The following is a 21501-nucleotide window of genomic DNA, read 5'->3' as shown; positions in this document are numbered from 1 at the left end:
AATCATTTAAAATATCCAACTCAAATCAGTTTTTTTTCCCAAATGTTATCTTTATTGATCCAAACAAGTTTACAAGCCCAAAACCAGGCCCAAAGATTACATCAAAGGTTTTTTTGAAGGATAATTCTTACGCTTCTAACGTGTCAATAACAAAAACTTGTGGTGTAATCATGTTGCAAGAGAAATGATAAAACTTTCCGTCATCCTTTGCCGTTGAAAACTCCGATACCGGTGAACACTATTGACGCCGGAAAATGAGTGAAGCATCAATTTTTGGTTGTTTCTCACCGGAGACTGCATAAACAGAGAGAATGGATCCAAATACAGGGATTCCAACCCATCTAATTTTCCAAATCATCAAACAATGAGATCTGGCAAAATCAGAAAAAAGGAAAGAAATTTGATTGATCCACAAAAGCTTGCTCGATCGAAGCTCCGTATACATGTAGAAAACGGCTACAGGCAATCCAAATATGCTGGAAATATGTCTTCTTTTCATTACCTTTTTCTTATAATCATATAAGATGATTTGTTGTAAACCATAGATCTGAAGAAACAAAACCGGCGTGAGAACACCTGAGAGAGAAACAGTAAACCACCCGATCTGGTCGGATTAGATACTGTAAGATCTCAGCAGAAACCACCGGAGACCATAAAAACTAAACTCGAGGAGTTAGCTGGAGATCGCCGAAACGGCCCACCATGCATAGGTCCAGAGATATTATTGAAAGAGAAACTAAATAAAACTAAAGAAATCGGCCAAAAACCGGCAGAACTCAAATCAGTTAGAATGAGACATAACAAAACAAAAACATTTAAAAAAAAAAATGAAAACGCGTAAAGAAATTAAAAAAGAAATCGCGTTTCCTATTTTGGCTAAATGTACCTTTTCCTGCTTCCCTTTACTTACTTCTCTTCTCTTCTCTTCTCTTCTCTCTTCTTCTTCACAAAGATTCAGAAACGTTCTTCATCTCTTCAAATCCCTAAGATTCCCCCAAAAAAAGTAGATCAATCAAGCTATGCAAAACTCTTCCGCACGACCCGCTACAGGTTACCCATACCCAAATCCACAACAACCGCCACCCGCCGCTTCCACCAACGGCTACCCTAACCCCGGAGCCGCTTACCCTTACCAAAACCATAACCCATACTACGCTCCCCAACAACCCAATCCACGCGCCGTCCTTATCCGTCGTCTCTTCATCGTCTTCATGGCGTTTCTCCTGATCTTAGGTCTCATCCTCTTCATCTTCTTCTTCGTCGTTCGTCCCCAGTTACCAGACGTTTACCTCAACTCCCTCTCCGTCTCCAATTTCAACGTCTTGAACAATCAAGTCTCTGGCAAATGGGATCTTCAGGTCCAGATTCGAAACCCTAATTCGAAGATGTCACTCTACTACGATACTATCCTCTGCGCTCTGTATTATCACCGTGCATCTCTTTCTGAAACGAGGCTGCAGCCGTTTGAACAAGGTAAGAAGGATCAGACCGTGGTTAATGCTACGCTCTCTGTTTCGGGGACTTATGTGGAAGGACGCTTGGCTGATGATATTGGGAAAGAGAGAGGTGCCAAGGGTAGCGTTGAGTTTGATCTGAGGATGATCTCTTCTGTTACTTTCCGGTACGGTGCTTTCCGGAGGAGGAGATTTGTGACTGTTTATTGCGATGATGTTGCTGTTGGTGTTCCTGTGAGTAGTGGTTCGGGGAAGATGGTTGGTCCAGCTCAGAGATGCAAAACTTATTGAGCCTTTTAGTGAGTTTGAGTTTGTTTCTTCCTCTTAGGGGATGATTTGTTACTTAACCAATCTTTTTTTAATTCTCGATTCCTTGTAAATCGACTATGTTCTTTGATGGAAAACAAAAGTAAAAGATTCAGCCTTTTTTAGCTTTCTCATTAGCTTATTGTGTTTTTTTTTTTTTTTTCAATTCTTGACTATGATGATTGGGTTATTATTAGCAGCATTATTCTTAATGATGCAATTGCAAATAGGATTAGATTGTTGAACGATTGGTACTTGTGAGTTCTTATTAAGATTTTTGTTGGTAATTCTCGAATGATTATGTTATTCTGTATTTCAACTTTCACCCCTGCTGCTAATGCTATGATGTCGAAAGATGGTAACTTTTGTGTGGCAAAATGATTTGAGTCAGTTTTGTTTACTCTTGTTTGAGAGTTGGTGGGTTTCATTGGGCAAGTGAGTCATAATGTCATATGTGCTCCACTCTGTGATACTATACGTGCCATTCTTTGGCTCAGTTGTTTTGGATTGTACCGCTAACGAGTGGCTGCTGGTGCTGGATGAGTGGGCTTCCTATGATCTTGATAGACCAAGTGCTCAGAATTGTAGGAAAAAGGTGTACAACAAGTGGCTGCGGCTACTCGACTTGCACTCCCTCCGTCAAGCACAAGGAGGAGTAAGAAAACGATTGAAAAGCACATTAGTACATCATCATTAGACTGTTAATCGTTTTAGACGAAATTGACTTTGTTGCTTAACACTCTCTCAGCCTTATTATAGTTTTCAAAACGAGGATTGGTCGGTCATTTAGTTTGGTTACAAACTCAGATCAGATGGAGATGCAGAATTGCAGATATCTCTTCCGCTGAATTCTCAAATTCCACTGCAATATCAACAACAAAGTTCTCGCATTGGTAAATTAGAGTTAAAACGAAGAAGAGACAAAAAGAAATTGAGCAAATGATTCATTCTCATAAGATTTTTCTGAGCATAAAGTTTGCTTAGAATTTTTTTTAGCTACAAACATCACAACGACGTAAACAAACAAACAAAAACAATAATAGTAGCTAAACAAACTCCTAGATTTACTTTTTTTTTTTTTTTAAGACTACTAATCAACACATAGCTAACACGGATCCCAGAACCAAGACATTGCGAACCCTAATTCCCAAATCGATTTAACCGCCGAAACCGTAGAGAGTGCGGCCTTGCCTCTTCAAGGCGTAGACAACATCCATGGCGGTGACCGTCTTCCTCCTGGCGTGCTCAGTGTAGGTGACGGCGTCACGGATGACATTCTCGAGAAAGATCTTGAGGACACCTCTGGTCTCCTCGTAGATGAGACCGCTGATACGCTTGACACCACCCCTGCGAGCAAGACGACGAATGGCAGGCTTGGTGATACCTTGAATGTTGTCTCTAAGAACCTTCCTGTGCCTCTTGGCTCCTCCCTTTCCCAATCCCTTCCCTCCCTTTCCTCTTCCTGACATCTCCGATTTCCAAAAGAGATCTGTGAACAAGAAGAAGAAGACCAAAAGAAATAATAGAGAGAGAAATCCTAAATTTCAAGATCAATCGAACAATTGAAATTGAGATCAAATGAAATAATCGAAAATTGTAATACCTCTACCTGGTGAGATTGATCGAAAGCAACTTGACGAAGAGCTCTTGGAAAAAGAATGATAAAACAAGTGTTGTGAATCTGTCGATCAACAAGAATATGGATTGACATTTATATAAATCAGAGGCGCAATCACCCACAGAGAATTAATGGTGGCCGTTCGATCATCATCTTTCAACGGACCAAGATTGCGATCCGCGTGAAATCTCCAGGAGTAATATGGATCGTTGATTATTAAATTCGACGGTGGTAGATGTTATACTAACTTTGGACATTTCCGTCAGAAGAATTGTGTGAAATTTCATCGAACAACTAAAAAGGCCCGAACATAACAATTTTAAAGGCTCATTTGTAATACAAGGCCCAATTAGTAGAAGAAGCTAAAAAGCTCACGTGGCACCACGTACCCTACACACGAAGTTTTGCACTTGCATGTAGTCGACCACGTGTTCAACTCACCGTTAAGAGAGATCATATGTATTGCCGTATTGGAATTGGGAGTAGTGTTGTCAAGGATCGGATTCGGATCAAATAGAATCGACTCGAAATCCTAATCATAATAAGACTGAAAAAACAAAAAAACAAAATGGCTGCGAATATGATGAGACCGGCGTTTGCTTACTCTGTTGTGTACGTTAAGGACGTCGCTAAATCCGTTGAATTCTACTCCAGAGCCTTTGGTCACAACGTCCGTCGTCTTGATGAGTCTCACAGGTTTTTTTTTTTACATTTAAGATTCGTTGTTACTATTTGTTAGATTTCTTTTTTAGATTGGCATAATCAAAGTATATTATCAGCCATTTGTGCGCGGTGCCCTATATGATCAGGTCTGATCCGATGGCTAACAAGCATATATGCCAAGAAATTGCTTAAGGAAGCCAGATATAGCGAAACATATAGAAATCATCATCATTTTATGCTGGTGTAGCTTCCATATATATATTCGTTCATTTATTAACTGCTTCCAGTTTATATGTGATGGATGGAATAAATTTATACATACAGGTGGGGGGAGCTAGAGAGTGGGCAAACGACGATAGCCTTCACACCGCTTCACCAGCATGAGACCGACGACCTAACCGGGAAGGTTCAGGCTACGCATTCAGCCCGTGAAAGAGCGCCCATCGAACTTTGCTTCTGTTACCCCGATGTTGATGCCGCTTTCAAGGTAAACTCAAATGTAATTATGTCTTTCTCGATGTATCTGACTTCAACATCTTATATGTGTGTATTGATACACGAGTACGATGGTGCGTTGTGCAGAGAGCAGTGGAGAACGGTGCAGTGGCAGTGAGCGAGCCGGAAGACAAAGAATGGGGCCAGAAGGTTGGATACGTGCGAGACATTGACGGCATCGTTGGACGCATTGGAAGCCACGTTAAGTGAATACAAAACCAAAAGACTCGATCACGTGAAAGTGATCATAAACTATAGTCTATATATACATATGCATACGAATAATACAAGATACTTTGCTACTTTTTTCTTCTTTGGCTAATGGGTATCCTACATAAAACAAAAGGGATCAAATGTAAATGTTTTACAAAGTGCCCAGCCTAGACACACTCCAAATCTGTTTTTCTTTGTTTGTTATTATCGTTACCCAGCGTAGGAATTATTTAGTTGAACCCAATTAATCAGCGAATTAGTTTAAGGGAGGTCGAACAATCTAGAGATGGACGGGCACTCTCGAAGCAAGGAGGAAACAAAGAATAGTATTATTAAACAAAGGATTCTATGGTGGACTAAATAGATCGATCGGTTAAATTTCACTATTACAAAATTATCATAGGGGTTTTGAGGTTTTCTATTGCTGTTTATCTTAATTATACAATGACACCACGATTTTACAGAGTAACGAACAGAAAATAATACAGGTTCTTTTTTTTTTTTTTTTTTTGGTATCGTACGTAGTGGACTAGTAGTAATCTCGTATGTTTTGTGAGTTTACTTTGGCTTTCGTAAAAGCTGAACCAGTGTTAAAGTAAAGAGATATGTTCGTATTTTGTTTGTCTTTGAAATCAAAATTAATTGTTTTTGTTTTTTAGCAATAATTGATGAGACTTCTTTAATTATTCGCTTAAATTTTGTATTAGTATAGAGATTTAGGAGAAAGATACTCAACTGTATATAAGACTTTTCAATGTTTGCTGGCTACACAATTTAGAAACTGCTACACTTATTTAAAAACTAGTTTTAAACATAAATAGTAACTATTAAAACATAAATAGTAACTTTAAACATATTTTAAACGTTTGAACGTCATGTCTAATAGGGGTTTTTTTTTTTTGGTAAGGGTCTAATAGGGGTTAATACCAAAGGTAATGTTTATTTCGTTTTTTTAACAACCACATAAAAATTAAAGCAAAACGTAGACTAGCCTTAAACGAAAATACAAACTAATCTTTAAGCATAGACTAATGAATCACGAAATCGCTTGGAGTAATAATCTATGCAGGGTCTCTGTCAAATTTTAGCAAAGCATATGTTAAAGTATTACTGGGTCCAATTAATTATTATGCAAGCATAAACATGTAGTATGTAGTATACACAGACACACTAGTATGGGCTGAAGACCAATGAAAATATTGGTTGATGTAATAAAATAATAACGTCGCAAAGTACAGCAAACCTTATTAAATCCTGACGACTAAAAAAAGTGTGGTCCATAAGCTCGTTACCATAACTTCCTACACTGTCTCTCTCTCTCCCTCTATCTATATCTCTTATAAGCTTTTTTTTATCGGACAAGTGATGCGATATTTTATTATTTTTGTTGTATAGAAAAAGATGATGATTTCTGTACATCGGATATATTTCATCATCGTCCTCTTCACTTTGATTTTCCATTGCCGTCTTGGATTTTCCGACAATACTAAACTACACGAGGCCGAAGGTACTTCCCCTAAAACCACTTTCTTCTTTGTTTTCCATATACGAAACTAAACTGTGCTTCTTCTTTTTTTTTTTTCTTGAGAAATTTGGATTCAAAGCACTTTCTTGATCTCTGATGATGATGGTAATTGTTTTTGAATTTGGGAAGTGAGGGCACTAAAGGAAATAGGAAAGAAGCTAGGGAAGAAAGATTGGAACTTCAACAAAGATCCATGTAGTGGTGAAGGCAATTGGGTTGATACAAGTTTTACAACCAAAGAGTTTGAGAGTAATATTACTTGTGATTGCTCTTATCCTCCTCCAAACTCATCTTGCCACGTCATTAGAATGTAAGTCTCCTCTTCTTCTTCTTCTTCATCTTACTCTACTCTCCTTGCCTTTCTTATCCTCTTTATTGATTTTACCCAATTTTCGAAATTACACAATATTTTTTAGTCCAATACTCGTGTCGGTGACAAGTCAATGTATATTGGGATTTCACCGTCAGTTTTGAGAATTTTCTTTTTTTTCCATGGAATAATTTGGATTTTTTTACTTTAAGCTAAAACAGAGTAGTGGCGCTAGTTAATGGTGACAATTGAGGGGAAACCACTAAATTCATTGGTGAGGTTAGGTAGTAAGAAGATTTACTTAGCTTTTACATTAACTCCACAACTCTCACTTTAATGACAACCACTAAACCATACGTCTATATACCCTGTTTTAGTAATACTGAAATGATAAAAACTACTACTATATTTTTAGAAATTTCCGAATTATATTTTGAAAAGTAGATCGACCTCTATTTTTTTAAAACGTGAGGTAAGATAAGACTATAAATATATATATATATATATATATATATATTTTAATAACACTGCCTACTCTTTTGTATTATTTCATACACTTGTTCTATTTTATAGTTTTTAGAATAATTACAAGAGTTCTAAATAAGAGTTTGGTGGGATGTAAAAAAACTTGTGACTTAAGATTAAAAAAAAAAAAGTTTGATTTGTCTATTTGTGACGACAAGGTTACTTTGCCAGGCTGGACATGGCAGCTGGTCGTTTGACCCATTGACCGAATATATGATTCAAAAATATAATAACGCGTTTATTTTTTTCGCCTTATTCCATACCTAGTAGACTTTAGTCACTTTACTATAAATCGCTATTAACAGAAGAAAAAAATACAATATATAATACCAAAAACCAATTAGAAAATGTTAGCAAATTATTTTTCAAAGAAGACCCTTTGACTTTGAGAAACCAAATTGTCAAAGTAACAAAGGAAAGTCAAATCGCTTACTGGTATAAAACCTTTGACCGGTTTAAATCGGTTATCTGTCTGGTTTGAGTTTTAAAATCCTAAAGACTATTCATATCCGGTTTATTATTGTTGTGCAGAGCTCTCAAGTCGCAGAATCTATCAGGCATTGTCCCTCCAGAGTTTTCTAAGCTTCGTCACCTCAAAGTTTTGTAAGTAAACAAACATAAAGACTTGATCTTTTTCTTAACTAAAGAGATGGGTTCTTAACGAATATAATTGGGGGGGGGGGGGGGGGGGGGCAGGGACCTAAGCCGTAACTCTCTGACTGGTTCCATTCCAAAGGAATGGGCTTCTATGCGCTTGGAAGATTTGTAAGTGTATCTTCTTTATTAAAACTGCTTCTGTAAATGCAATCAGTTTTGTTTTAATTAACTGTTAAACGCTTTGTGGGTTACTTTTTAATTTACATTACACAGATCTTTCATGGGGAATCGATTGTCTGGTCCATTCCCAAAAGTCATAACCCGCCTTACCACTCTCAGAAACTTGTATGTTGTTTTTGTTCATAAATTGTATTAACTAGACCCTAGATTGAACCCTATCACAAATTTTTCTAGTTAGTTATGTTTCACATCTAGATATTAATGTGTTCAATTCATCATATGAAACTACGCAGGAGCCTAGAAGGAAATCAGTTTTCAGGACCAATCCCTCCTGAGATTGCAAAGTTGACTCATTTGGAGAAACTGTTAAGTTTCTTTTCTCTTTCTTTATTTCAAATATTTCTTCTTGTTTTTTTGCGTGTGTTTGACATGTCAAGTCTTTTTTGGCTTCTTATTTAACTTATCATTCTCTCTGTTTTTGCCTCAGTCATCTACCTTCAAATGCTTTCACTGGTCCATTGCCTGAAAAACTTGGATTGCTCAAGAACATTACTGATATGTAAGAGAATTTAGTTTTACATGGTTGATATGACATACAGAAAACTTTAGTCTTTGTTGGATGACTTCTTTAGTACTTTTAATGATTGTATTTGTGTGGGTTGGTAGGAGGATAAGTGATAATAATTTCACTGGACCAATACCAAATTTCATCGGCAACTGGACAAGAATAATAAAACTGTAAGATTCAATCTTTCTCCATAAGTTCTTGCTTGTCCCCAAGAAAGGCATACCAACCAAAGAAGTCTTTTTTTTTTTTTTGCAGGCAGATGCATGGTTGCGGTTTGGATGGTCCGATACCTTCCAGCATCTCTACATTGACTAGCTTGACTGATTTGTACGCCATTGTAACACTACTACATTTCAAGTTTTATTACCTCACAAGATCATTATCAACATAGTTTTTCTTTGGTGTGTTGTGATTGATAGAAGGATTAGTGACTTAGGAGGCAAACCGTCTCCCTTCCCTCCATTGAGTAATTTGGAGTCTATCAAGTCGCTGTGAGTTAATATACAATCTGTATGTTGTGTTTGCTATACAGTTTTGCTATAAAACGTGTTTAATCTATCTCAAATGCAGGATACTGAGAAGATGCAATTTAAATGGCCCAATTCCAAAATATATTGGGGATATGAAGAAGCTCAAAACACTGTAAGTCATGTATATACAATTGAGAAAAGAAGAGTTTTCAAATGATTTATGTTTCCATGTAATGAACTCTGTACGTTGATTATGTTTACTCTGTAGTGACCTCAGTTTTAATCTCTTGAGTGGTGAGATTCCTTCATCGTTTGAAAATATGAAGAAAGCCGATTTCATGTAAGTACGTCACTAGGAGAATAGAAATTTTTGTTACAGAATATATATATCGTAATTGTGAAAGTTTTTCTAAATCTTCCCTATCAGTTATTTGACAGGAAACAAGTTGACAGGAGGTGTTCCAAGCTACTTTGTTGAAATAAACAAAAACGTGTATGAATTCATAACTCTCTTAACATTCCAAGTACCTACTAAACAGATTTAATAAACTGTATTTGTTCTTCCTGATGTGCAGAGATGTTTCTTACAACAATTTTACTGATGAGAGTTCAATTCCCATTAATCATGAATGTAACCGAGTTACTTCGTAAGTTTATTGAATGCACTCTTACATTCAGAACATTTTTTGTTCATACCTTCGCTGAAACAACAATCTTGTGCTGTTATTTGTCAGGAATTTGGTGGAAAGCTTCGCCACGGGGAACAAATCGTAAGAAACCATCTCTATGTATATAAAACTTATTGTTGATCATGACTTTGTAGTGGTCTCTTAAATCTTTGCCCTCTCAGTTATGATTAGTTTAACTGAACCAAAAACTGTCTCTGACTTTGGTGTTGCAGGCACAAGGGTTCAACCTGTTTTCTTCACAACATCCCTTGTGTTCATCCTAAAAGAAATCGTAAGCAACAACAACGCTTTTATTGTGTTCATCATATTCTGGTACTATCCTTGTTCTTGATTAAGGAAATGAAATTTTCTTGTAGACATATATAAATTGTACATAAATTGCGGAGGAGGTGAAGTAAAAGTGGAGAAAGGAAAAACATATCAGGCTGATGACGAGCCCAAAGGTGCTTCTATGTACTTCGTTGGCGCTGACAAGCACTGGGCGTTGAGCAGCACAGGGAACTTCATGGACAATGATGACGATGCTGATGATTATACTGTGCAGAACACGACCAGGCTATCAGTTAATTCTTCCTCTCCCAGCGTTGGACTTTACAGGACAGCTCGTGTCTCTCCTTTATCGTTGACTTACTACGGACTCTGTCTCGGAAATGGGAACTACACTGTGAATCTCCACTTTGCTGAGATCATCTTTACCGATGACAATACATTTTACAGTCTCGGCAAACGTTTGTTCGATATTTATCTTCAGGTACGTATTTGGAGTCAATAGCGTTACAGAAAAATGTGAATCGTAACATATTGTATTCTTGCTTGTTTTATCTGCTCACAGGATCAATTAGTGATTAAAAACTTTAACATTCTAGAAGCAGCTCGAGGATCAGGCAAGCCAGTCATAAAATCGTTTATGGTAAATGTAAAAGACCATACTCTGAAGATTGGTTTGCGATGGGCTGGTAAAGGGACAACCGGCATTCCAATTAGAGGTGTATATGGTCCTATGATTTCAGCTATATCAGTGACACCCAGTAAGTTTTGTTTTTTCTGATTGCACTTTTCTATAAATCATTGGAATCTCTTTGGCAGATGATTGATAACAGTTTTTTTGCTTGTGGCAGATTTCAAACCTCCGGTATATCATGACGTTAAGGCTATCGTATTAAAAGCAGGGGTACCAGTTGCTGCAGCAACACTTCTTTTGTTTATCATAGTTGGCGTATTCTGGAAAAAACGGCGTGATAAAAATGCTATTGACAAAGGTATAAGCTAATTTATGCGTATTATTATGTGCTTTTTATGTATCCTGGCGCTTTAATGTCAAATTTCTTATGGAAGAACAGAGCTAAGGGGTTTAGATCTTCAAACTGGAACTTTTACTCTACGGCAGATAAAAGCAGCCACTGATAACTTTGACATAACAAAAAAGATTGGTGAAGGTGGATTTGGCTCTGTTTACAAGGTAATTCACTTGTATTCTTCAACATTCTTAGCTCTATATGAAACCGTTTACAGTAAAACTAGAAGATGTGTAGATTTTGGAAGAGATATTAAGAATGTAGTGCCTTGTCTTGTTGCAGGGTGAATTATCTGAGGGAAAAATGATTGCAGTCAAACAACTGTCTGCAAAATCGAGGCAGGGAAATCGTGAGTTTGTAAATGAAATAGGAATGATCTCAGCACTACAGCATCCAAATCTTGTTAAGCTATATGGATGTTGTGTTGAAGGAAACCAATTGATATTGGTGTACGAGTATTTGGAGAACAATTGTCTATCTCGTGCGCTATTTGGTATGTTTTAATCTTTTGAATTTGCAACTGTGAAAGTATATGAACAATTGATCCAGTGGCATCACAGCTCAAAATCCGTATGGGTGATCTTGTTTGTAGGAAAGGATGAGAGTTGTAGACTGAAGCTAGACTGGTCAACAAGGAAGAAGATTTGTTTGGGGATAGCTAAAGGACTAACATTTCTCCATGAAGAATCTAGGATAAAGATTGTACACAGAGATATTAAGGCAAGCAACGTGTTACTCGATAAGGATCTCAACGCTAAGATCTCTGACTTTGGTTTGGCGAAGTTGAATGATGATGGAAACACACACATCAGCACCCGTATTGCTGGAACTATGTAAGGCTCTTTTTTACTCATAAGTTCAAGCAGAGAAATCTTAAGAATACAATAACAGAAGTTTGATATTTTCCATCTGCATTGCAGAGGTTATATGGCTCCTGAATACGCGATGCGGGGTTACTTGACTGAGAAAGCAGATGTTTATAGCTTTGGCGTTGTTGCACTCGAAATTGTAAGTGGAAAGAGTAACACAAACTTTAGGGCAAGCGAGGACTTCGTCTACCTTCTTGACTGGGTAAACAGTCTTATCCCTTTCATCTACTTATAAGTGTAGTTCAGTTATATAATAAACCAAAGTACATGTAGGCTTATGTTTTGGACAAATACATGTAGGCTTATGTTTTGCAAGAGCGAGGATCATTGCTAGAGCTAGTTGATCCAACGTTAAGTGATCACTTAGAAGAGGAAGCCATGTTGATGTTAAACGTGGCATTGATGTGCACTAACGCGTCACCGACGCTAAGGCCTACGATGTCGCAGGTGGTGAGTCTCTTAGAAGGAAAGACAGCGTTGCAAGAGCTGCTGTCTGATCCGAGCTTCTCAACGGTTAACCCAAAGCTTAAAGCCTTGAGGAACCATTTTTGGCAAAACGAGCTGAGCGATATTAGCTTCTCCACTAGCGGGAATTGTACTGCTGCCTCTGTTAACTCACTCGTTGATGCTGAGGAGAAAACTGGACTTTTGCATTAAGTTCTGATCAAATTCCAAATTTTAAGTGAGATTCCTGAGAGTGGTTATTAAGTTTTTTCACCAATAAATAGTTATTTTTCGTAAGTGTATATATATATTTTTTTGGGAATTTTGTTGAATCTACCACATTCCATATAGACTTTTCTAAAATGCTATATTTGAAAAACCTTTTCAAAATTAGCACAAATTAACTTTTGTCGGATAATAGAAAGACGAAATTATCCCTGTAGAAAAACAAAACTCTTCGGTTTTTGATGTGATGTGAGATCCAGAATAACATTAATTATAGAGATATTTTAAATTTAAATTAAAAACACAAAATAAATAAATAAAAAAGATCGGAAATGGAGATATTTATCTGAAAAGTTATTTTGTTGTTTTTTCTGTGGACCAAAGAACAAATAATTATTGTCTATACGAGATTTGGTGGAATAGCATAAGATGGTGGACAAAATTTAGTTTTGTGAGTGTCTCGTAGACAAGTTGAGGAGTACAAACTTGTCCATTAGCTTAAATTACTTGTCTAGAACATTAATAAATAAAAGACTAGTTGTCTCTCCTTTGTGCGAGTTTAAAACTGGTCCACCGAATTAATAAAAATGTTGTTTACTAGAATTTTTGTGAATCATCTAGTGCATGAAAAATTTAATAGAGGACAAGTGGACATTGTGGACAATTGTAAAACTTGTCTATAGAGTAAATAAAGTATTGTCTTTGTAAAATAACTTGTCCATGATAAGATTAATAGTGGACAATTTGGTGCGTTTAATTGGTCCATCGGTCTTGCAAGGAGAAGAGGAAGACTATGCCAACGACGAATGGTCAGATCCGGTAGTGAAAGTAAGACCAGCGACAGAACTAAAGGCAAGGGCCAATAGATATATATATATGAGGAGGCGATCTGACGGTTCCGGTAGGTCCGGCAAAAGAGCTCTGGCGATGGTGGTGGTAAGAAGAGCTCCGAAAAGAAATGAAGACGGAGATGTGGAGGAGGATGACGGAGCTCCGAACGGAGCAGAGGATCCGAATCAGAGGATCCGAATCCGAACGAAGGAGTAGACAAAGCAGAGGAACCAAATCCAAATGAAGGGTTGAGGAAGCTTTGAATCCAAAGGATGGGGGTGTGGAGGAAGCAGGGGTTGATGATGCGGTGGATCCGTAACCAAATCCGGTGGAGCTAGGGTTTGAAAATTGGTTAAAGGAGAAAGATAACAGAGAAGTGGTAGATGAAGCAGAAGATGAAAAGATCCGAGAGAAGAGTGTAGTTTATTAATAAAAAAACAAATAAACACTTTTCTATTGTTCTGCAATGTAAAACAAATCGAGGATACAATAGTCATTTTAATATGCAGGTGTGGTATATTGAAAAAGGAGGTTTCTAATGTGGTACATTGAGAAAGCTTGAGTTTCGAATGTGGTATAACTCTTAGAAAACTCTATTTTTTTCAAGTCTTCTAAAGCTCAAATATTGTGTGACATGTGAAGTAGTAGATTGATCCCAAAATATATTGACAAAAATAATCCTTAATTAATTGGCACTTTATCTGCAACTCATATAGACAAAACCGGATTAAAAACTTGAATAGCATCATCAACTAATATTATGGCAAGTCCAAAAATTAGGAGTGGGCATTTAAACCGAACCAACCGAACTCAAACCGACCCAAACCAAACCCAATCCTACACTCCAATCATTCAGTTATGTTTCTTCTCAACCCAAATGGTTCGGATCGGTTTGGTTTTAAACCGAACCGAACCAGTAACCCAATATGTTTCTTAAATTAATTAATAATATTATTAAAATTATAAACATGTGATTTTATCTATTACCACTTGCATTTTATTTATATTTACAACTTTTCTAATAAAATAAATTTAATATAAATATAAATTTAATTATATTTAATATTAGGTATTAATTTTAATTTTCTATCTTTGTTAGTTTATTTGATTAATTAACTATTATAAAACCATATTCAGTTTTAATTTGTTACATTAAATGATTCTTAAACCAAATTAAAACTGAACCAAACTATAACCAAACCAAACCGAACTGAACCGAACATAAACCGATCCGAACACAAACCAAACCAAATTAACTTCGGTTGAGTTTGGTTAGAATTTTTACAAAACCGAACCGAACCGAACCCGAACTTAAACCGAAATGCCCACCCCTACCGAAAATGGGGACACAACTACGAGATTTTATATATCAGTATATCACTAATTAAGAGTCCATTCAACATTCAGATATAACTTACCTACTAAGTATCAAGAAAGCATCACTTTTACTTTATGCGTTTCTTTTGATGTTTATGTAATTTTGTTGGTACGTTCATAAAGATTATAAGATTGATGCATAAATGATTTATTAATTAGGATTTATAGATTTTGGCTGGTACTTCAAATGCTTTTTATCTAACTTTGTCTGATAAAAGTTTGAATCGTACTATACTGCGACAATATAGATATGTCCCTTAGTAGATAGTATATCATATGGAAGATAAGTAGACAGAAATAAAATTAGAATGTTTGATTCTCGTAAATTTCTTTTCAAGATTAACGAACATCATTGTGTTATTGGAACTCTAAAGCTCTAGTTCGATTATCGTCAACTGAAATGTGTAATGTATTACATGTACGTGTGACCTATTTGTGTATGTGTGTGTGTGTAATTGACAGGTAAAGATATTAAGAGGGGTAAGCTTTTGCACAGATATAAAAATAAAAGGCTTATAAATAGGGGAAAAGCTGGAGGGAGGGAGGGGGGGACGGTGCAATTAATTGACAAGGAATCAGATTCCCACACCACCATTGTTCTTTACTTTACTTTCCTGTCCTTATCATTTCTTCCACGTTTTTTTCCTCTATTATTACCATTTTCTATTAATTGTATTTAAATTATTAAAATTGTATTTAGTTAACAACATACTCTACAACCCTAAGTAAGGGTCATTTTTTATTGAAGAAAAAAAAAGAGAGTCATTCTTGGGTAATAATACGAAAACCTTTTGTATAGAGCATAGATATAGCTAGATATCATGTGAAGATTATTCTTTCTTTTCTTTTTTTTTGTATGTTTAAACAAAAAGTGAAGAATCTTTTGTAGAGTATAAATTTTGAAGTAATCGAAGCACTTTGCTATAGGATACTGGCGTGAGCTGCATACGTGACTTACTATTGTGCAGCATCAATATCAAAAGGCTCTAAAAAAGTGATGGATCATTCAAGAATCCTTTCGCTATTAAACGTTACTTGTAAGTTACCCTTTTTAGATAAAAATCATATTTTTGTTACGTGCAAACTGTAAGCATATGACTAGTTATATATATATCAGTACTAGTTATATGGGCGACAGCAAGAATCACAGAAAATATTTTAGACAGCTAGCTGAGAACTAAATTTGGAACCAGAGTTACGTTTTGGCCGCAAAAATACACACCATCATACAATACATGCAGAAATTCAATTATATTGACGGATCAATAATATCACAATTTGTGTCTTACGTATGTTTAAGATCGTTCAATTCGCAGATCTTTTTATTTCATACTTTTTTTTTAGGTGATTTTAGTTAGAAAAAAAGTTCTCTTGTTGTATTTATATTGATGGCGTATATAGTCTTTTAATATACGCCAAATTGTCAGTGATGATATCAACATTTAGGTTTACGTGAAACACAAATTCCAAGGAAAAAAGCCGGAAATATCTCAAAAATGACAATTTATCCAATCTAAAGGGCGAAAGGAGGAAGAAGAACGATAAGAGTGTACATGATGGTTTTGGTATATAAAAAGGTATTCGTGATGGGTTCATGCATGAACGTCCTTTTATTTTTTTCGTTTATTGAGAATTTTTTTTTTTTAGACTATTCGCGGTGGAGAGATTTGCCCCACTGGAAGCAGTGTGTTATAATAATGTAGCAAGTAGGCTATGTTTGCCGGTCCCTTTCTGAAAAGGAAGTTTAGCAATTTATAAACGAAACGAGTGATCAATGAAGGGATAAGAGAATAAAAAGAAAAATTAAAGTAGAGAAAATGTAGAGACAAACTGCAAAATGGAGAGCTCTTTTAACAAGTAGTACGTTTTGTGACATAATATTTTGGACCAATAAATAAAAGTTGTAATTAATCGGAAACGAGCGACTCTTTCTTCTCTTTAAAAACCAAACTTCATTATCTAATGGAAGAAGTAAGACCGGCGGTCATGTTGGATTGTCTTCTAGTACTCTTGAGTTTTCATAAAATAGGAAAAAATATATTGAAATAATTACGAACGACACATGTTATTTATATATAGCTTTTACGCTTATTTATGCTACTGAATGCAAATTTTCTTTAATTTATACCATTGCATAATAGACAAGATCCCACCAAAAGTGTAATAGGGTATGATGATGATATGCTTTATTTATGGCATATGGGGCTTGCCATCTACATTATAAAGAATAATTGTAGAAAATAATTTATTTTTGTAACTTAATTTGCCCCAGTATAATACATCCATCTTTTTCATTAATAACAAAAATGTCTCTATAGAGAGGCACGTACGTGAGAAAAAGAGAGTGTTCGGCGTTGGTGTACTGAGCCTCCATAATAATGAACAAAACGGCGCAGTTTGGGATTAAGATGATCAGAGTTATATGAGTTTGATTTTTAAAGATTTCCGAGTTTTGATGAAATCTATGACAGGCCAGTGAATACTGTTTAGAATGTTGGAATGAGTATAAATTTTTGTGATTTGCATGGTTTATGTAATTATGAAAAAATCGACTATGAGAAAAATGAGAAAACCAACAATATTATTGTAGGATAAAGACGTAAATGTTTCTAAAAGTTGTAAAAGTACCTCGAAAGATATTTAAAATTTATATTAGAAAAAAATTAGTTCAAAAATTGTTATATTACATAACTATATTACAAAATATATATTTAACGTTTCTTCAGATTAAAAAAAAGTTATACAACTTCGTATAGTTTCGTCGAACGTTTCTTCTATATATATTATTCCATAGACGCCTAGGAGAGGAACCTTATAGGCGAAGGAAAACGTCCCCACTCAAACCCTAAAAATGGGAATCAGAAATAAAAAATAACACACAAATGAAGTATAGAGACACGTATATGAGAGTGGAATTATAGAAATATATAGAAAGCATAAAAAGAACCGAAATCAAATTCCTTTTCTTTTCTTTTTTTTTCTCATTAAAAAGCATTTTTCTTGCCTTTAATTAATTTGTCTTTGTTCTCCTTCTCTCTTCTCACTTTCCTTTCTGATTTTGTGCTCTCTTAGCGTTTCTCTTTGGTCGTCTTGCTTCCTCTCTTTCGTTTTGCCTTTGTTTGTTTCTTTTTTTTTGATTCCCCCACCAATTTTTCCCTTGGAGTTCTTTCCCCTTAAAGATCCATCAAACTTTATTAAAGAAGGTCGAAGAAAGAGATAATAAAGGGTAGAAGAACAATGGCTTTCTCATCTAATTGGTCACAGGTTCACTTCTTCTTTGATCTTCCATTACTAAATGTTCTCTCCTCTTTTTGTAATTTCTCTCTTAAAATTCTTCGTTGTTGTTTTGATTCGTTTTGTAATAATTTTGATTCATTTCCAAAAGATATTCCTATTCTCGTCTTCTTTTCTAATACGCTTTCTTTAAAATTCCAACATCTATATATATATGGTATTTCTTCCTTTTTAAATACGTATTATATCACCCGTAATTGAATTGAGGTTTCTTGGTTCTTTCTTTTATTTTGATTACTTTTTTTTTTGGTTTCAGCCTACGAATTCGAATCATCAGAATCATCAGCACCAGCTTCACGAAAATGGAAGTATAGTCAGTGGCCACGGACTATTCTCTCATCAACTTCCTCCTCTCCAAGCAAACCCTAACCCTAACCACCACCATGTCGTCGCTGCCTCTGCTGGTCTTCCGGCGAGGATGGGTGGATCGATGGCGGAGAGAGCGAGACAGGCCAAAATACCTCCGCCTGACGGACCCCTAAAGTGTCCTCGATGTGACTCCAGTAACACGAAGTTCTGTTACTACAACAACTATAACCTCACTCAGCCTCGTCACTTCTGCAAAGGTTGCCGTCGCTACTGGACACAAGGCGGCGCCCTGAGGAACGTCCCTGTCGGTGGAGGCTGCCGGAAGAATAACAAGAAGGGCAAAAATGGAAATTCAAAATCTTCTTCTTCGTCGTCCAAACAGTCTTCCACGGTCAACGCTCCAAGTCCAAGCTCAGGACAGCTAAGGACAAATCATCAGTTCCCGTTTTCACCAACACTTTACAATCTCACTCAACTCGGAGGTATTGGTTTGAACTTAGCAGCTACTAATGGCAACAACCAAGCTCACCAGATCGGTTCGAGTTTGATGAACGATCTAGGATTTCTTCATGTCGGAAATGGACGAAATACGTCAGCTCAGATTACTGGAAACATTCATGACAACAACAACAACGAAAACAACCTAATGACGTCTGTTGGACCGCTGAGTCACTTCACCCTCTTCGATCCAGCAACAGGGTTATACCCTTTCCCGAACGAGGGTAATATGGGAAACAATGTCGGGATATCTTGTTCCACTACTTCTATGGTTGATTCTAGGGTTTACCAGACGCCTCCGGTGAAGATGGAAGAACAGCCAAATTTGGCTAACTTATCTAGACCGGCCTCCGGTTTGACGTCTCCGGGGAATCAAACAAATCAGTACTTTTGGACCGGTTCGGACTTCTCGGGTCCTTCTAATGAACTCTTGTGAGATTTTGTGTTTTTTCGGATCATTAATGTATGTTACGACGTGGAGATTGACTTAGATGACTACGAACGGGCAGGATTAAATGCATGCAGAGAGTATGTGTTCGGGACGATGATCATGGAGAAGTACTAGCGTACTAAAAGGTATCTTAACTATAGTTTGTGGTTTTTACAACATAAAATCGATACTTCAGTTATATAATCAGGTGCGTCATATAATCTGTTTGTATTGCGTGATTTCATGGTTGATCTGAATTCGAAGTTGCTATTTCTCAATACGTGTGTGTAACAGTCCAATTTGTATACTCTTTATTCTGAATTTTATCGAACATATATCAGATATTACAGCTTGTTCTAAACTTCTAGTTATACTTTAGTTTCCGTTTCAAGTTTGACTATGGCTCATATGTTTGCGTTATCAAACCGAGTGATGAACATTACTAATGATTCATCGCTTATTAATTGTTCACATGAATATATGATATATAAAAGCTATGGATAATTCATAAAGTAAAAGGGTTGTCACTGACTAAGGGGAACTTGAACATATATGATCCCGTGTCTCTCTGGATGCTACCTTTTAAAACTCCCAAAATACAATTTTCACATATTTTTAGGAGCTTCTTTTTCCTTTACAGTCATCTTACGAATCTGTGTGTCAGTATGTTTGTGTGAATGCATGATCCTTAATATATATTCCTTAGTTATATATACAAACATGTTTATGTCTACACGTAGATATTATTAATTCAAGAATATACTTTCTGCATGGATTAAAGCATATATACTTACGTACATTCTTTTCTTAGAACTGTTTAAGCAAAAAGTATACTAGTCAGATCTCCAGATATGAACGTTTATATATACATATATACTACACAATCAAGCTAAAGCCAACTTTTTTTTTATTGCACTAGTTAGTTTGGTTATACTGCAAAATGCAGATCATCGATTTACTGTAAGACGAGAATCAGTTGGTTGTGACTTAGATAGTACGTAGAGTCTAATGTGAAAACTTTGTCGTCTGATTGATTATGTGTGCTGTTTAACAAACTTATTTGGAAGAAAATGTAACTTTAGTTGTGTTTGGTAATTTGCAATGAAAACGATAATTTTCCAATGATACCACATCATATAATACGTTAGGAAAAGGTGGGAGAGAATATAACGAAGAAAACGTTAAAGAAAAAGATTGACACGGAAAACAATGCAGACAGAGATTTGAATTACTTTTGTCCTTACCCCTAACTTTCCACTTTTTAACGGTAGGGTTAAAATCATTTGAAATACTTTTTTGACTGTTACTTTTTCTTTAAAAAAACTTATTTTCTTGCTTACGAGTCCTTCATATTTTTTCATATAATCTCGTATATGTTACAAATAAGTTATACCAAAAATCTTAAAAAAATATTCTAAAGAATCATATCATCTAATTTATCATATTAATTTTCTTTATTAAATTATTCATCAAATAAAATCTTTTAACATCTAAGTTAACATATTAATTTGTTAACTATCATTATACTTCACCTTTTATTTTTATATATGAGTCTATTTTGTGAAACAAATAAATTATCATATTATTTATTATAATTAAAAATAGTTTTATTTCCGGATATACCATAAGTTGAATTTTAAAAACAAATATAAATTCTTCAATCTATAAAATATTCAAGCTTTAGTAATATTATTCTTTAAATATAAAATCAATTGAATAAAAAGTTTTACTGAGTAACGGGTCAAAATTTGAATATTTAAATTCAAATTTACAAAATTATGTCTTATAATGACATTCAAGTCATGATGTAGAATATACATTGTTGAAATAACTTCACATATATAACCTAATATAACATATTAAAATTTTATTTTAAAATAGAAAATATACAAAATTTTGTATAAAATAAAATTTAATCAGTGTTATAGCACGGATAATTATCTAGAATCATTAACAATATAAAACTTACAAAATAAGTGTCTTTTTCAAGCCATCATATTTAGCATATGATTTTATTGCATAATGTTTTATCCAAAAAAAAATTTAAAAACAATCACATAAATTATATTTTATATAAAAATTATAATATAAATAAAATGAATTTCAACTCATGCTCTAGCACGAGTCTTAGTCTAGTATGAGTAAAATAAAATGCTAAAATAGAGAAAAGAAAAAAATGATACGGAATACTGAAATGTCAAATTTTCAATTTGTCATGATGTCATCATTATAGAAATTATTAAGGACATAACCAGCCTAATTATTTCAGATTCACTATATGAAACTAATTGGGCTTAATACAATTACATTTTGATA

The 21501-nt window shown here is 35.2% G+C and overlaps 5 protein-coding genes across 9 annotated transcripts; 4 read left to right on the top strand and 1 right to left on the bottom strand.

Annotated features, from left to right (window-relative positions):
- Positions 1-11: 11 nt before the first annotated feature.
- On the top strand, positions 12-1894 carry LOC104739343 (NDR1/HIN1-like protein 10). The gene has a single exon (XM_010459660.3). It carries the CDS (start codon positions 1020-1022, stop codon positions 1743-1745), a length of 726 nt encoding a protein of 241 aa, XP_010457962.1. The 5' UTR covers positions 12-1019; the 3' UTR covers positions 1746-1894.
- A 797-nt stretch (positions 1895-2691) lies between these two features.
- LOC104739341 (histone H4) lies at positions 2692-3499 on the bottom strand. 2 transcript variants are annotated; one of them, XM_010459659.2, is made up of 2 exons: positions 3370-3499; positions 2692-3249 (listed from the first exon to the last, which is right to left on the bottom strand). In XM_010459659.2, exon 2 carries the CDS (start codon positions 3227-3229, stop codon positions 2918-2920), a length of 312 nt encoding a protein of 103 aa, XP_010457961.1. In that variant the 5' UTR covers positions 3230-3249; positions 3370-3499; the 3' UTR covers positions 2692-2917. The 2 variants fall into 2 exon arrangements, with proteins under 2 accessions (XP_010457961.1, XP_010457960.1); XM_010459658.2 differs by having other exon boundaries at positions 3364-3496.
- A 327-nt stretch (positions 3500-3826) lies between these two features.
- Positions 3827-4907, top strand: LOC104739340 (uncharacterized). The gene is made up of 3 exons (XM_010459656.3): positions 3827-4074; positions 4366-4528; positions 4624-4907. Exons 1-3 carry the CDS (start codon positions 3947-3949, stop codon positions 4744-4746), a joined length of 414 nt encoding a protein of 137 aa, XP_010457958.2. The 5' UTR covers positions 3827-3946; the 3' UTR covers positions 4747-4907.
- A 1024-nt stretch (positions 4908-5931) lies between these two features.
- On the top strand, positions 5932-12611 carry LOC104739339 (putative LRR receptor-like serine/threonine-protein kinase At1g07650). Of its 2 annotated transcripts, XM_087484185.1 has the most exons (24): positions 5932-6256; positions 6404-6584; positions 7641-7712; positions 7806-7874; positions 7980-8051; positions 8180-8251; positions 8374-8445; positions 8553-8624; positions 8710-8781; positions 8874-8945; positions 9025-9096; positions 9193-9264; positions 9352-9417; positions 9500-9571; positions 9659-9694; positions 9826-9884; positions 9970-10364; positions 10446-10641; positions 10732-10872; positions 10954-11072; positions 11191-11401; positions 11501-11741; positions 11829-11979; positions 12078-12611. In XM_087484185.1, the coding sequence occupies exons 1-24, from the start codon at positions 6151-6153 to the stop codon at positions 12432-12434; spliced, it is 3048 nt and encodes a 1015-aa protein (XP_087340311.1). In that variant the 5' UTR covers positions 5932-6150; the 3' UTR covers positions 12435-12611. The 2 variants fall into 2 exon arrangements, with proteins under 2 accessions (XP_087340311.1, XP_087340312.1); XM_087484186.1 differs by lacking the exons at positions 11829-11979; positions 12078-12611 and having other exon boundaries at positions 6027-6256; positions 11501-11745.
- A 4849-nt stretch (positions 12612-17460) lies between these two features.
- Positions 17461-19546, top strand: LOC104739338 (dof zinc finger protein DOF1.1-like). 3 transcript variants are annotated; one of them, XM_010459653.3, is made up of 2 exons: positions 17461-17918; positions 18205-19546. In XM_010459653.3, the coding sequence occupies exons 1-2, from the start codon at positions 17892-17894 to the stop codon at positions 19189-19191; spliced, it is 1014 nt and encodes a 337-aa protein (XP_010457955.2). In that variant the 5' UTR covers positions 17461-17891; the 3' UTR covers positions 19192-19546. The 3 variants fall into 3 exon arrangements, with proteins under 3 accessions (XP_010457955.2, XP_010457956.2, XP_019090868.2); XM_010459654.3 differs by having other exon boundaries at positions 17907-18105; XM_019235323.2 differs by lacking the exon at positions 17461-17918 and adding an exon at positions 17949-17967.
- Positions 19547-21501: the final 1955 nt, after the last annotated feature.

The sequence above is a fragment of the Camelina sativa genome, chromosome 14 (genome assembly GCF_030686135.1).
Source record: "Camelina sativa cultivar CO46 ecotype springtype chromosome 14, ASM3068613v1".
Taxonomy (NCBI): domain Eukaryota; kingdom Viridiplantae; phylum Streptophyta; class Magnoliopsida; order Brassicales; family Brassicaceae; genus Camelina; species Camelina sativa.
This window is presented reverse-complemented; position numbering and strand designations above follow the sequence as displayed.